The 16761-nt window shown below is 35.2% G+C and overlaps 1 protein-coding gene across 2 annotated transcripts in view; it reads right to left on the bottom strand.

Annotated features, from left to right (window-relative positions):
• NEDD4 (NEDD4 E3 ubiquitin protein ligase) overlaps positions 1 to 16761 on the bottom strand; it is a 114480-nt gene that overhangs the window by 32255 nt on the left and 65464 nt on the right. For both annotated transcript variants that reach the window (XM_031453000.2, XM_010979581.3), the window contains 3 exons: positions 7003 to 7053; positions 5491 to 5552; positions 2960 to 3062 (listed from right to left, as the gene is read on the bottom strand). In XM_031453000.2, the coding sequence (XP_031308860.1) occupies positions 2960 to 3062; positions 5491 to 5552; positions 7003 to 7053 (216 nt within the window). The remainder of the gene's footprint in view (positions 1 to 2959; positions 3063 to 5490; positions 5553 to 7002; positions 7054 to 16761) is intronic.

Raw genomic sequence — 16761 nt, 5'->3', positions numbered from 1 at the left:
TAGGCTCTATATACCTAAAAATTAGTCTCATATATACTAAATCAAATTTTATTTCCCTGGTCTCAATTTCAAAAGCATGAGAGTTGAATTTTTACATTTCATTCTCTTGGAAAAAAAAAAAAGATTAATTTAAAAAATGTCATTATTTTTCTGCAGATGAATAAAATTTATTAATAAAAGGGTCCTTACTATTGCTGTAAAAGACTGTAAAAACATTCAGAGCTTGGAATATGGTACCAGAAATAAATTTTTTAGAATTTTCTTAAAGATTTCTTCTCAAAGGTCTACTTATAGAATTTATGTTACCTACGTAAACTTGCAAAGGGAAAAAAACTAGTTTAATTAAGGGCCTATTTTTAAAAAAACCTGTTTCAGTTAAACGAGGAAGTACAATTAAAGATTTGAACATTGTTCAGAAAAAATGAGTTTTCATTTTTTTGTATAGAGTGCTTCCCTATTAAACATGTATCAGTTAATATCATTCACAAAATAATTTTCTAAGCATCAATATGTGTCACTTAATTACAAACCTCAGTGCAACTGCCTACAATTTCAGGGAGTCAAAGAGGGTCAGAAAGAAAGCATTCAGAGCTACAGCAAACATTATATTGTATGGTAATCATGTAAAATACAGACAACTAAACCTGAAGTTACAAGGGGTAAAAATCAAATATTACATAATTACCTATTATAGTCACACTTTATCCCACTAAGGACTACACACTGCCTGAGAGTGAGCCTCTTTCGAAAACTACAATTGTTTTCTTTAAACGGTAGAATTTCATATATTCAGTCACCAACTAGATGTCAAAGACTAGGCTTCTCTGCTCATTAGCTACACAGAAGATAAATAAGCACAGATTCATGTGTCTGAATTCTGAGGGCCTTTCATAAATAAACTCCTACACGCTTACATCTACTGAAATTATAAGCTGCATTTGCAGGGAACTCAAACATCGAGACGTGAGACCACAAAATGCAGCGAAGCAGCTCTACCCACAGAAACTGCCCTGTGAATGAGGTACCTGTGATACGTGTGTGTGGGCATAACTTGGAGCAGGTTACCAAATAATGAAACGCTGTTAAATTTTTTTTTAAGTTACTAAATAGAGAATTTTCTTTCTTTACAGCAGACACCCTTCATTTCAAACAGAAAATTCCATTGTGCAGGATACCCTGTGCACCAAAATCCCAGGGAGAGAAAATTCTACTCAATAAATGTATAAATTTAAAAAAAAAGATTATTACATGATAAATCAGAGAAAAACTAAAAAGAAAAAAGTAATCAAATAAGGGAATTAGACTTAAGCAAGGACACCAAGTTCTTTGATTGCCAAAGTAAGGGCTGACTACAGTCTCTGATTTAAAGAAAAGAAAGTTCTGGGGGAGGGTTTAAGCACGGGGTAGAGTGGGTGCTTAGCATGCATGAGGTCCTGGCTTCAATCCCCAGTACACCTCCATCAGAAAGAAAAAGAAAGAGAAAGAGGGAGAGAGAGAGGGGGAGGGAGGGAGGGAGAGAGGAAAGAAGGAAGAAAAAGAAAGAGAAAGGAAGGAAGGAAGGAAACAAGGAAGGAAGGAAGAAAGAAAGAAAGAAAGAATTCCCCACAAAGTAAAATCTCATTAGTGTATGTAAAAAATTCCTGTTGCAAAAACACTGCTTACTCTCAAGCTTTCTCTCTCAAGACGCATACACGTGTGAGGCAGAGCACAGCCCTTAGAAAAACCCCAGCAGACCTTCAGTCAAAGAGGCATGCCTGCTGAGGAAAGCACACACCCCAAACCTGCCACAGCAGACCGGTACCAATAACGGTGTGCCTTCAGTCAGTGCTGTAGAATACGGTGTTATCTTTTGAAGATAATGTCCCTTCAGTGGGAACCTCAAGGGGCAAATGTTTTCATCGCCTTTTCGGATCATGAATTTTTGTACTGGAGGAAACCCTAGAGGTCACCGGGTACAACCCTCCCCCTCTGCAAATGAAGAACCTGAGGTTCAGAGAAGTTCAGACTAGGATTCCAGGCTCCAAATGCCCATCCAGTTCTATTCCAAATACACGCTATCTGCCTCTTCTTCACTCACTGAATGCAGGTGGGTCTGCCCAAATCCTTGACTTGGACTTCTTCCCATCCTGTCACCCAGGAAGACTGTTAAATTTGATTGGCTCCCAATAAATGTGGCCTTTTATTAGATCACTTGAGTTCTCTCCCCTTCCCCTTAGTCTCCTACTTTCCTGTGAGCCCCAGCCCACCCCAACCATGATGGGAAAAGTCACAGGAATCACATTTCATAAGAGTTTCTAATTAGTAGAGCCTCCTCAAAATTTCCATATATTTAACTTACAAATACTAAACTGTATTCTTACTTTAATGGAGGGGGAGCATGACATGGTTTAGAAAACTGGAAAACTAGAAGTTAATGACTTAATTACAACAAATGCTTTCATTCATAAACACTGTATTCTCTATTCCCTCACCTTTAAGAATGCCGTCAGTAAGGCCAGTCATTCTACAGAAACATCCTTAGAGGAAGGAAATGCTTAACAAATGCTTGGGTAAAATAAACAAACGTCCAGGTAAGTAAATGCTGCCCTCCCCCTTTTATTGGGGTAAAATACACATAACAAAATTTATAATTTTAACTATTTTTAATTGTACAATTCAGTGGCATTAAGTACATTTATAATGTTATGTGAGCATCACCACTGTCTAGTTTCAGAAATTTTTCATCATCTCAAACAGAAACTCTGACCCATTAAACAATAACTACTCATTCCCCCTTTCCCTCAAAACCTGGCAACCACCACACTCCTTTCTGCTTCTATGAATTTGCCTTCTTCAGATCAGGTAAGTAACTTTTATTGCACATCTTAACGTTATTGAATATTTTTTCTTCAGAGAATAGAAAATAAAAAATTAGATATTATTTTATTTTTAGTTTAATCAAACATTTATAAAGTCTCACCTCTAATTCCTCAGCCTGTTCGGTGTTATCTTCTTCGGAGCCACTGGTTTTAGGTAAATAAGTCATTTTCAATCTCAGATAACCTTTAACTCTTGATTTGTTACTGTGGAAAAGAAAATAACAATTCACAACACTTTCACACTAGGAAGAAAAGCACTCATTTAGTAAGAGTTTATCGCACGCTGACTCGCCAGTAGAGGAGATTCAAAGACAAATTCCAGTGTGGAAGATATTTGGGAAAAGGAATAGATGTGGAGAAAAAGGAACATACACAAATAAATAATTGTTATGAGAGAAATAAGGAACTAAGGAAGTCTAAGTGCAAGATCAGAGAGAACTTGAAGGAAAAGTTGGCTTCGGAGTTGGGGCTAGAAGACTAGAGGGGATTTTGATCCGCGGCAGTGAAGGCAAAGGCATGATGAGTGGAGAAAAGAGCGAAAACAATGAAACAGATGGGAAACCTGGGATGTGGTTAAGGAAATGGCAGTAGTTGAATTTGGCTGAACTCAGGACACATTAGGGAGGTGGGAATGGTCCAGCTGATGGGGTCCACGTGAAACAGGAGAACTTTTAGATTTTATTTTGCATAAGACTTCGGGGCTAGGACAAGGCACCCTCAGAGATGTGTTTTAGGGATAATAATCTAGCCATGTTGTATAGGATGAGAGAAAAGTGGAGAGTAAGGCTGGATGGAAAACTGTCTGGAACCTACCGCCTGTCTGTGACAGCTGTTTGAATTTGTCATTCATTAATTGACCTAATATAATTTCATATTATATCTTGTGTCACCTCTTTGAATAATGAGTTGTCTAAGCTCAGGGTTGCTGCTCAGTGTATGTACATGTACATTTTTGAAAAGCCCGTCTTTCTTAAGCTTCTAGCTGGGGACCTAACTGTCTACTGCTCCCACCAATTCTAGCATCCTGTTCACTTACAAAGCCCTTACTTGTCCTAGCTTATAGTTTTTGGGGGGTGATTTTTTTATAGATTTCAGTTATGTAACAAGACATCCTTTGTCTTTCTAGCCCTGAGTCTTTATCTTTTATCCTGTCTTCAAGGACTACTTCACCCACCCCCGATGTCTCCTTTCATCTTTTCAGTTATTCCTCTCTACACAGTTCTCATGGATTTGGAAAGTGCACCTTTCCTGAGTGATCAATAAAATCCCTGATGCTTATTTCTCAGGCCACTCATGTGGCACAGGACTCCATAGTTACGGGGGTGTGAACACTCTAACTTGTTTTAAAGGATGGATACAGAAAACTCACTCAGATAATAGTTTATAGAAGAGTCTCTCTCTATAATGACAGGCCTTATTTTTTCTTTCCAACTCGATAATAAGCCTGTGGGTTTGGACTTAGTGGTGCTCAAAAAAACCTTAAGAATGTAGTGCCTTTTCTATTTGAATAAAGTTCCTTCTGCACTTGCAGCAGTACTCAGTGCAGAGAGAAGATGTAAACTGTTAATAGTTTTTTGAAGATAAAGATATCAGAAGCATTTGACAAATTGAAAAGCAGGTTACTACAGCAACCAAAGAAGAAATACTTGGTTATTCTTGGTATATAGATGTCACAATCAGTTCAAAATTAAAAGAAGAAAAGAGACTATATTGCAAGACTTGTATAGAAATTAAATGTGACTTCTTGTATAAATAGTAAATACTAATGTAGTCAGAGAGCACTGTCCCCTTTATTTTGTTTTAAGAATTTATATTACAAAAAATACTTAAAATTTTCTATTTAAAAATGTTAGTAGTTCTCACATGATGCTTCTTAACTGCATTTTCTAGTTTTAAGAACAAGACAAATACTGTTGTTTCCACGGGTTCTTCCTTTGCTTTACTCTGACCTTTTTGACAGTGAATCCGCACACATCTTAACTAGAATTTACCTGATTATGTGGTACAGAAGATCAAAAGGAGTTTTATTTACAGCTTAAACTTAAAAATTTTGACAAAAATCAAGTAATTCAGTTTAGGAAAATGGAATTATGAATATGCTATTTGGGTTTTAATTTCCAGTCTTTGCTCATGCTATTTTCTGTAAATATTTGTTTTCTGAAAATACCTTTTTTTAATGAAAGTATGCAAAATGTACTTAGGTTTCCCTGAAAATGGTTTTGTGTGTATCGACTTACGTTTCCCTGAAAATGGTTTTGTGTGTATCAAGTTGGATATTTGAATTGATTGAAGTTTGTGATTTTTTTTAAAGCACAGTATGACAAAATTACATACACTGTAAGGTATAAAATAAATATAAAATAATGACAAATTTCATTCTTCTAGTCTGATAAATACTAAGGTAGGGAGACAAGTCTTTCCCAAAGGGGTATGATCACTTTCCTCTATTTCCAGAATTTCTGTACTGTGCATATATTACTTTCTAATTAGAAATAGCAATGAAGCTTTTAAAAACAAATATTTAAGAGTAGCTTATTTACAGAGGCTTAAACTTTGAATTTCCAAAGAGACTACTGTAAGGTATAATGAGATAAAAAAAAACTTAATATCTTATTATTTTATATTTACTGACCTTCTCGGGTGAAGAACAAAATCCTTAAAGGTATATGGTCTCTCCATTCTTGGATTTTCTGTCTAGAATAAAACAGTGGGTTTTCAAGATATATCTATAACACCAAAAATATACACTTTTCAAGAATATTCATGAACTGTGACCTCAGGCATCATTGAAGTTAGAAGTGAGAAAAAAGGAGCTTTAGCTTATTAGACGTCACACCTGGTAACCTGACAGTGCGTTCACTTTTCTGCACTGTAGGAATTGCCACCAGCATCACAACTCGGCATAGAACTAGTTGAGGAGGCGTGTGTGGAGCCAAAAGGAGGGTAAAAGCAAAAATACAGTAGAGAATGGTTAGTGTGTTTGCACCCAAAGGAAGAGGGAATTTGTACAATGCCAGCAGAATGGCATGGTTAGACCATTAGAGACAGTTGCAGGAGAACAGAAAAGAAAACAGCCTGGAAAATAAGACTGGATTAAATATATTATTAAAAGTTTGCAATGTCTGAAGGCTGTAGAGACAATGCAGATCTGAAAAGACTGATATGGTAAAGAAGTATCACTTCTCTTATCAAGTTCAGCCACCCTTTGTTTTTATCATCCTTTACTTCTCTGTTGCATTTTGCATGGTTAACTACCCATCCAGTCTTGAAATTCTTAAATTCTCCCAACAACACTTTACTTGGTTCTTTCCTGGTTTCTCCTGGTCGGTCTTCTCTTTCTCCTCTGACAGACCCACAAAGACTAACAGTCAATGTCTGGCCTTCCGTGCTCTCACCCTCTCATTTGGACAGCCCATCACTCTCAGAGACTCTGTGGTTATAATCTCAATGGTGATAACTCTCAATCCTTCCAGACCTGTTTCTCAACACACTTTATTTTTATATCTGTCAGTTGCTCACTTTAAGCTTTCATTTTTTCCTGCTTTCTGTTGAAATGCAATATGGCCAAAAAGAAACTTAACATATTTCAAAAAAAAAATGGCTTCCCTCCTACCCTCTCTACTTGAGACACCACCCTTATCTCCCAAGTTCAATTTGTATTATCTTTACTTTTTGCTTATTTTTTTCAACTGGAGTTCTGTGTCAAAAACCTGGACCAATGATGTTTTGTTACGTCCTGAATGGTTCCTGAATCTGTTTTCTTCTGTTGCTATATGCTTGGTCCAGATTCAGTTTCATGCCCATATTGTTGTAAACAATCACACTTTCCTTCTGTGAGACTAAGCTCTCCCCATTCTAGTTATTCAATAGAACATCTCCAAACTGATCTTCCTCAAACAATGCTTTCATGACGTCAATCAACTTCAAGGGCTGTTTCTTACTAGGGTTCATGTAAGGGAATCTTGAAAATAAAATTAAAATGGAAAATTGAGAGGAGTTTTTAGAAAATAATACACTCAAGAAATAACAGCAGTACACACTTTACAAATAAAATATTTACATTTACTATATTGAGCTTCTGTAAGTATTTATTAAAATAAAAAGAATAAACATAAAAAGTAAAATCACGAACATCTATACCAACCGGTAATGGATAAAGGGGAACATCCACTTGACCTAGGAAATCATCTCTTGTCTACAAAAGAAAGAAGGAAAAATAATATTAGTAAAATGCTCAATCTTTTTGGAGGATTTTAATGAGCTACTGTCATCATTCACTAAAAATGTAGGCTTTTTTTCTGTTTAATCCTATGAAGTATCAATGAAAAAAAATCAATGGAAAATAAAAGGTAATATTGTACAACTTCTGGTAATGGCAGAATAGAGTATATTAGGTTAATCCTTTTGCACATAATTATATGCTCTGAGAAAAACACAAAACAACTATTTGAAAGTACCATCGAGTGACCAAAAGCAAGCAGAAACTGGAGGGGAGTCAATCCTTGAAAGAAGGAACTGTACTGGGTAGGAGTCCTATTCACGTGGCTTTTCACCTGGCAGTACTCCACGTGGTGGAATGATTGGAACTTAAAGGGAAATCTGAAAGACTACTCATTTGAGTAGCTTGAAGACCTACTTTGAAGTTAACAGCATAACTGGAAAGTAAGAAAGAACTCCCAAAAGAAAGAAGAAACAAGAGTCCCTCCAAATCTATATATAAACTCTACCCAAATTCCTAGCTGATTCCTAAACTGCATATGTGAAAGGCAACAGCTGAAAGGCTGAAAGACTCAGCACAGATTTCAGTTGATGTTCACTTATCAGGAGCTAGCATTTGGAGTTCAGCTAAGTTAACAAAAATCAACATTCTTCAGGGAAAGATAACAAAATCATCATCTTCATCATGTGCCACACACCCTGTCCAGTATACACTGAAAATGACTAAACATGTAAAAAAAAAAAAAAAGAAAAAGAAAAATATGACCCACTACAAGAGAAAAAAAGTAATTAATAGAAACTGACCACAAGATAAGCCAGATCTTGGAATTAGCAGAGAGGGAAATTAAAGCAGCTGTTATTAAGATGTTTTAAGAATATAAAAGGAAAATAAGATCATAATGACTGAATGAATGGGGAATCTCAGCAGTGAAATGGAAGCTATAAAAGGGAATTAAATGTATATTTTGAAATACATATACAACTGAAAAACAGAATATTTGAATTAAAGATCAGTGGATGGGCTTAACATATGATTGAAAATAACAGTGGAAAGTTCTGTGAACAAGAAGATATATCAACAGAATTTATGTAATATGAAAAGTAAAGAGGACTCGTGGAAAAATATAAAGCAGTCTAATATATGCGGAAGGGGAGTCCCAGAAAGATAGGAGACAAGGAGGGAGGAAGGGAGGGAAAAAGATAAAGGAAAGAGAGAGAGAAAATTATTTAAAGAATAAAGTCATCATCTTCCACAGTGTTGACATCTTACGTAACCATAGCACAATGATCAAAACCAGGAAAATTACTTCTAGAGGAAATATTAACTTTTATTTATTCAAACTTCTATTCTTAAGCTTTTTAATCGTAAAAAAAAATCCCCTATACACATAACAGACAGTATTCTGTCAGATATTCTGTCATCCATAATCTTTATCAATTTAAAGTAACTTATGAAAACCTTGACCCTCCAATCTCAGTTCCCAGAGGGAACCAGGGTCAACTGTTCCATAAACTTCTCCCAGATTTTTTCCTGCATGTACCACATACCACAGTTTTTTAAAAATTGAGGTATAATTGACATACAACATTATATTAGTTTCAGGTGTACAACAATATGATTCAGTATTTGTATATACTGCAAAAAAATCACCATAATAAAACTGGTTAACATTGATCATCATACATGTTACAGACTTTTTTCTTGTGATGAGAACTTTAAAGATTTACTCTCTTAGCAACTTTCAAACATGCTATACAGTATTATTAACTAGTCACCATGCTATAATTACATCTCCACAACTTATTTATTTTATAACTATTAAGTTTGTAGCTTCTGACTTCCTTTACCCATTTCTCCCACCACTCATCCCTTGCCTCTGACAACTACCAATCTGTTCTCTGTAAGCCTGTTTTGTTTTGTTAGTTAGTTTGTTTTTAGGTTCCACATATAAGTGAGATCATACATTATTTGTCTTTCTCTGTCTGATTTATTTCACTTAGTATAACGCCCTCAAGGTCCATCCATGTTGTCATAAGTGGCAAGATTTCACTTCTTTTTACAGCTGAATACTATTCCATTGTGTGTGTGTATACACACATACATTCATATATAAATATGCATATACATATATTACTTTTTAAAATACATTCATCTGTTGATGGACACTTGGGTTGTCCCTATAGCCTGGCTATTGTAAATAATGCTGCAACGAATATGAATCTTTTCGAGAGAGTGTTTTTGCTTTCTTTGGCCAAATACCTCAAAGTGGAATTGCTGGATCATATGGTAGTTCTATTTTTAATTTTTTGAGGATCTGCCATACTGTTTTCCATAGTGGCTGTACAAATTTATATTCCTACCAACAGTACACAAGGGTTTCTTCTTTCTCATCACTTGCCAACACTTGTCATTTATTGTTTTTTTGATAACAACCATTCTGACAAGTGTGAGATATCTCACTGTGCTCTTGACTTGCATTTTCCTGACAATTATTGATACTGAACAATTTTTCGTATGTCTGTTGGCCATCTGTACATCATTTTGGAAAAATGTCTATTTATATCCTCTACCCATTTTTTAATCGGATGGTTTGTTTTTCTGCAATTGAGTTGTATGAAAAATCAGGAATAATATTAACTAATCTACAGACCTTACTCAAATTTCACCAACTGTCCTGCTAATTTTGGTCCAGGGTTCAATTTAGGATCATACACTGCCTTTAATAGGTATGTTTCCTTAGTTTCTTTGAATCTGAAAAGTATCTCAATCTCTTTGTCTTTCATAATCTTGACATTTTAAAAGAGTAGTGGCTAGTTATAGGATACCCCTCAATTTGGGTTTGTGTATTGTTTCTTCCTGGCTGAATTTAGGTTATGTATTTTTTGCAAGAATACTATAAAAGTGATATTGGTGCTCTTTTCAATGCACTGTGTCAGCAGGCAATGAACGCTGGAATCTTATACATTATGGACAGCTAAAGACCATTAAATATTTGAGGAAGGTTTTAACGTGAAGAGCTGAGATCTAACCCAAAAAACAAACAGCAAGAAGGGAGTCAGATAAATAAGAATCAAGTCAGAGTGCAGGAGAAATACCTGAGAAAAACTATAATTAATATTGTCAGAGATAAGACATAAACATCTGTCAAATAGAATAGGAGGTTATATTAAAAAAGAAGCAATTAGAGAATAAGAGAGAACTCTTGGAAATTAAAAATATAACTGAAATTAAAAGTTTAAGATAGAGTTAGACAATAGAGTTCAAGAACTATGTCTCAGAAAGTAGAACTAAAGGACAGAAGAAAAGGCTGTAGCATTCCCCAAAATAAGGAAACTACAGGATAAATGTTAAAAGTCAACATCTAGATAGTAGGCATTCCAGAAAGAAAAATGAAAAGGGAGGAAATCATCAAGGAAGCATTTTAAGAAATCTTCCCTAAACTCAAGAAAATGAATTTTGAGAGTGAAAAGCCCCACTAAGTATTAGGCAAAATGCTTGAAGAAAAGACTCAAGCAAGGCAAATCATTGTGACATTTCAGAGCACGAGAGATAAAAAAAATTCTTAGGGCTTTGAGAGAGACAAAAGAGATCATACACAAAACAAGAGAATAATGCCTTCAACATGGTGAGAGAAAAAAAAATTCTACATAGAATTCTACACCCAGCCAAAACATCTTTTTAAATAATGAAGGCAGAATAAAGACATTTTCAGACACTGGTGTTCTCAGAAGGTAATGGAGGATATACTTCATCAAAATGAGGCAGTACAATATGGTCAAGGAAGATGCAGAGAATTCAAGACGGGAGGGAAGAAAAGAGGATCCCCAGAATGATGGGGAAGGGAACTGTGAGAATAATAGTAGTGTGAGACCTACGGAACCACCAGCGCACACTGGAGCAGGAAGATGGACAGTTATAAGAGGGGTGCTTCCAGAGGAACAGGAATAATCATATCCACCTAACAGGGTTTTGTGAGAATTAAATGAGATAATATACACAAAGTACTCTGCATAATACCCAGCATGCAGTAAGCATTCAATGAATGTTAGCTGTTATATTTGAAATGCTAGATTCTGTAATGAAACCCCTGCTTCCTTTCCCAGTCTGTGGACATTTCAAATTGGTACATACAATAAAAGGAGCATGGTTGGGGGCTGAAGCCAGCAAATTACCTTAGTTAAAGGCCATATTCCTTATGAGAACATGAGCTGATAATTCTTCCAATGGACAAGTTAACTTTAATTATACCCTCAAGGCTGTGCTGTGACATGTTTCTTTATTCCTGTGTTTATGGTGAACAGATGTTATAATCCATAAATCTGATCTATCAGAAGCTATAAATAGCAAAGCAAAATACAACAATATACAGTTAAGTCTCAATCAGGATGCCTGAGGGATCAAATATTTTGGTTAACTGAATTATCTAATTAACTTAGGTTTAGGCTTGACCAGAAAAGGAAACAAAACACTTTTGCGGGGAGTTGTCTTAATAGATAGCCTTGCCCTCAGTAGAGTGAATTCAATGAATTCACGATTCTTCAGTGCTTTGAAAACATGGCTGTGGTCAATTATCACTAGAGTAACACAAGTAGAGAACAGGGTGTCTTAACTTGGGCACTACTGACACAGGAACCATTTAATTTTGTTGTCGTCGTGGCTGTCCTGTGCACAGAAGGATGCTCAGCAGCATCCCGGCCCTCTACCCACTAGATGCTCGAAGCACCTCTCCACCAGGTGGGACAACCAAAAATGTCTCCGGGCATTGTCAAATGTCCTCTGGGAGGCAAAACTGACCCTGGTTGAGAACCACTATTAAAAAACATGTAAAACAGAATGTCTCAACCGGTGAGTAAAAGACACCTCACTTTTAAAAATAACAGCTTTACTGAGCTATAATTCACATACTATACAGTTCACCCAATTACAATCAGTTTTTGGACATTTTCATTGCCCCCCAAAGAAAATCCATATCTATCAGCAGTCACTCCCCATTTTCCCCCTTTCTCCTTAGCCCCGGGCAACCACCAATCTAACTTATGTCTCTATGGCTTTACCTTTTCTGGACATCTCACATAAATCAAATTATATAATAAGTGGTCCTTTATGACTGACTTCTTTCACTTACAATAAATGTTTTCAGGGCTCATTCATCTTGTAACAAGTATTAGGACTTTATTCCTTTTTTATCACTGACTATTGTACGGCTATACCATATTTATCCATTTATCAGTTGATTGACATTTGGGTTCCTTTTTTTGGCAATCATAAATAAGGTTGCTATGAACATTTGAGTGCAAGTTTTCGTACTGATACATATTCCCATTTTTCTTGGTTATATACTTAGGAGTAGAATTTCTGGGTAATATGGTAACTCTGTTTAACCTTTTGAGGGACCACCAGACTTTCCAAAATGGTTGCACCATTTTACATTCCCGCCAGGACTGTATGAGGGTTTCAGTTTCTCTATATTCCTGCCAACATTTATTATTAACTATCTTTTTGATATAGCCCTCCTAGTGGGTGTGAAGTGACACCCCATCGTGGTTTTGTTTGCATTTCCCTGATGACCAATGACGCTGAGCATCTTTTCGTGTGTTTATTATGCCCCCTATTTCTTAAAATCTCTCATAAATCCTTTCTAGAGATTCAGTCTCCATGAGAGAGGCAGTGCCTGGTCACTGTAGGGGCAGAAAGAAAACATCTTATCCTAGGTTCCTTGTTCATTGATTACACTATGTGAACAAAAGCACAGAGCAAAAATTTCACATAATGAAACTTCCCTTGTCTCAAGTAATTCTGGTATATAAAAATACATTTTAGAAAGCTCTTGCAATACATCTTCCTTTTTTAAAACAAATGATCTAAAATGAGTTTCTTAACTTTTACATAAAATGAAATGATCCCAAAGAACTATATTTCTAATATTAGAAGAAGGAAAACATTTTCCAAACTAAAAATCACTATGCATGGTCTAAGGCGATGGAGAATACAAAACTGGGAACTATCCTGGAAAGTCTCGGACATATGGTTACCATAAATACAGGACAATTAGGGGTTCTTTTTTCCATTTACAAAGAAAAAATAATTGTTTAAAATTCATTCCTATGAAGGCAAGTCAGTCTGTGATGTTCATTAATGTTGCTCTGGCCAACCAATTGTTCCAAACTCTGAAGATCGAACATTTCTTTGCAAAAGTTATTTCCTATATTTGAACTGCGTACAGCTTACTCATAAAGCAAATTTGCATTTGGTAAATTACAAGTAATTTAAGAATGCCTGCAAATCTGAGAAACAATTTAGAACAGCAGGTGATTTTAAACAGGATTGTCTAGGGCATAGTTTAATCACTAAATAATACTTTCTCTAACATTCTAAAGATAGAAATTTCACTCTCTTAAAACAATTTTTAGAATATTAAAAGAGAAAAGTCCAAATTGCTGTTTTTGCAAAACTTCAATTACAACTATCCATGGCTTTAAATTTAGAAAGACAAACTGTTATTAACCTTGATAAGGCTGCATGATGGCTGAATGTTCTGCTTTAAGAGAATCCAATGTCACAAAAAATTTTAATTTAAAAAACAGGAATGGTCAAATGTCATAGCTTCAAAGAATATTTAAAAAGAGTTTCCACTAAATCTGAGTTACAAATAATTTCCCAGGGTAAATCCACTGTATAGAGCAAAATAGTAAAGGAAGAATCACTTCCTCATAACCAGAGCTCAACAACAGAGCCAAAATTTTTTACTATAATAACCAACTTCTAATTTCAATCATGCTTTTTAATCGGTAAAAGTGAATTTCATACCTGGACATTAAATAGACCAGTTTCAGTTTTCAGACAGCTATCAGCACTTTTCTAATGAAGATGATTTTTGAGGATTTTTGAAGATAATTTTAAAACAACAGTAGACATACACAGGGTACAAAATAAAAAGAAAAAAGGTTTCTAGCTTCCAACTCTCTAATTCTACACTGTCCTTCCAAGAGGCAACAGCTGTTATTTTTGTGTGCTTGTTGGGTTTAAGTGTGAAACCATTCAGAATTTTCTTTGACACACTCTTAACACATCTTTCTTTTTTTCTCTCTTCAACACTATCTCTAGGACCTTGTCCAACATCAGTCCACATAGAGATTCTTTGCCTCTTTAATGGTTATACAGTTTGCTGCTGTATGGAATACTGAAATTTATTTAGTTCCCTATTGACAGACATTTAGGTTGTTTCTAATCTTTTGCCCATTACAGTGAGCAAAGCAATGTCTCAATGTATAAACTTGCATTTATCATTTTGCAAATATACCCAAGATAATTTTTATTTTGCATAACAATAAGGACTACATGAAGCTAAACTGAGCTAATCTAAAACGGAAGCAGCTCTCAATGACTGACTGGATGTTACAGAAGGAAATAATGTCCTGAAAAAGCACCCATAAGTTTTCAAAGATAAGATCAAGATAAAAGATTTATGATCACGAAGTCTGCATGTAAAGGAATATTTTACTCAGTAACTACCATCTTCACACAGCTGCATTCAAATCCTCTATGTGCAAATGTTAGGATTCTTCTGCAGACGTCACTGTCTAAAAAAGTTAACTGGGGCAGGCAGTAAAAAAGAAACAATAAATTCACAGCTATAAAATGTTCAAGGCATTGTTTATCATATTATTTAATTAAGTCAAGAGATCAAGAGGTATTTCAGAGATTATAAACAGGACAAGAGTAGAGTTAAAAGCTCTGAAGCTGAGACACTAAAAGTAAATTATCTAAAAACCTCTTTGTATAAGCTAGAATTTAAACTCTCTTTCTACTCTTTATAAGTTAAGAGGTTAAATGTTTTCTTGATTTGAACACATGAGAAGTCAAATATTTTGACACTGGATATTAGCACATGTGAATCTCCGAGAAAAATAAGCAGAACTTCTATGAATGGACCCATTTATAGTATTTTTTTTAAAAAAAGAAGAAACCATTTATTTCCTGCTTTCAAAATTTTATAAAAACTATTATTTTTAATGAACATTCTTCCTCTCTAAAATCCATATTACATGGATTTATAGCATATCCTAAATATTATAATTAAAAAAGGATTACAAAAATGACTGTAAATTTAGCTTAACTATTTTCTAACATATGCAAATCTTTCTAAGTAAAATTGCTTTTTATGAAATTTTTACACAGCTTCTACATTCTAACCTACATACTGACTCATTCTATACTCTGACTTGCTTATTTTCAACATTTTTCTAGAGGTTCAATATTTATTGATTCAATCTTTTTCAGAACGTTGAGGGGAAAATGGTGTTAGCTAAACAAACAGTATCATCTGATCTAAGCTATAAAATCACAGTGCAATGGAGACTGGATGTCTTTGCTTAAAGCAAACATTCACCGCCCCAAACTCGTGATCTGCTCTGCCAGCCAGCCTGCCTGGTAGATTTAACTGTAAGGCACAAACTGTACTTGTTCTTTGACAATAGCTTCATATTGCTTGAAAACTTGGATACATGCATTCTACAGTCTTTAGCAACTCTCACATTTTAAAAGGGATTTTTACCTAATAGATGGGGGTGGGAAGGGAGTCAGGAAAAACCACTGTCTAAACCAGCTTCAGTCTGAATCATCCTCCTCTGAATTTGTCTTTTTGGAGGTTTCTGCTTTATAATCATTACAGACTTCTGAAAGCTGAAGATTTACCTTGACATGCTCCTCTATCTTGACATGCTTTTAAGTTTAGTTTGTGATTTATTGTGAGGATTTTCAAATATAAACCATTTAAAAACATGCTAGAGTAGAGAAGAAATCTGAGGCAGACAAGGTGTAGAAGGAATCAGGTTGTGTTATATCAAACACAAACTGGATTTTTAAATTATTTTCAAAATTAAAATTTAATTTTTAGAAGCAATTTATATTGTATGCCCCTAAACTACAGGTCTGTAGAAGGAGAGAAGAAAGTTTACCATTTATTACAACTTTCCTGCCCCCTCAAAAAAGGTGAGGTGCTCATCAACTTTTTTCATTGTTTCAAATTTGTATTTCTAAACAACGGAAAATAATAAGAGGACTAAATGTATAAAGTTTTAATTTACTAGGAAATACCCACAGCTAGATAACTGATAAAAGGGATAAGGTTCTTCTTTCACAAGAGAAAAATATATGTTTTTGATTAAAAATAGACATCGAGATTCACTCTTCTGAGCTCCAATATATTATGCTACCTTTTTCTTTCTAGGAATGTTTGCCAAGCTATGAGGGAAAGAAAAAGGCCAACTTTTTAAAAGATGGAAGCTAATCCTCTCTGGAGAATTCTACGTGCAGTCTAAATGAGAAACTAATTCAGTAGATGGCTGCCCACATTGAGGAAGATAGAGTGACTTTAATGCTCAGAAACCAAGGAGCTGTGTACAATCTTAGATATTTAATTTGAAAACAAGTTAAGCATGAGAAGGTGAATTAAGATCGTCACTCTAAGACGGAAAAGCTGAGGCAGTTGAGGAAGTAGCTTAGGTGGCTCTGCTTCCAACCTAACCTAAACGTTTCAGATGCTTCAGCTTGAGTGAGTTCACTCAAGTGGTTCTCAAACTTCAGTGCAGGTGTCAGAAATCACCTGTTGGGCTTTTCAAGGACAGATCACTGTCCCCCTCTCCCTGCCTCAGGTGCTACTCAGGGAGTGGATCCAACAGTCAC

Source organism: Camelus dromedarius, chromosome 5 (assembly GCF_036321535.1).
Source record: "Camelus dromedarius isolate mCamDro1 chromosome 5, mCamDro1.pat, whole genome shotgun sequence".
Lineage (NCBI taxonomy): Eukaryota > Metazoa > Chordata > Mammalia > Artiodactyla > Camelidae > Camelus > Camelus dromedarius.
This window is presented reverse-complemented; position numbering and strand designations above follow the sequence as displayed.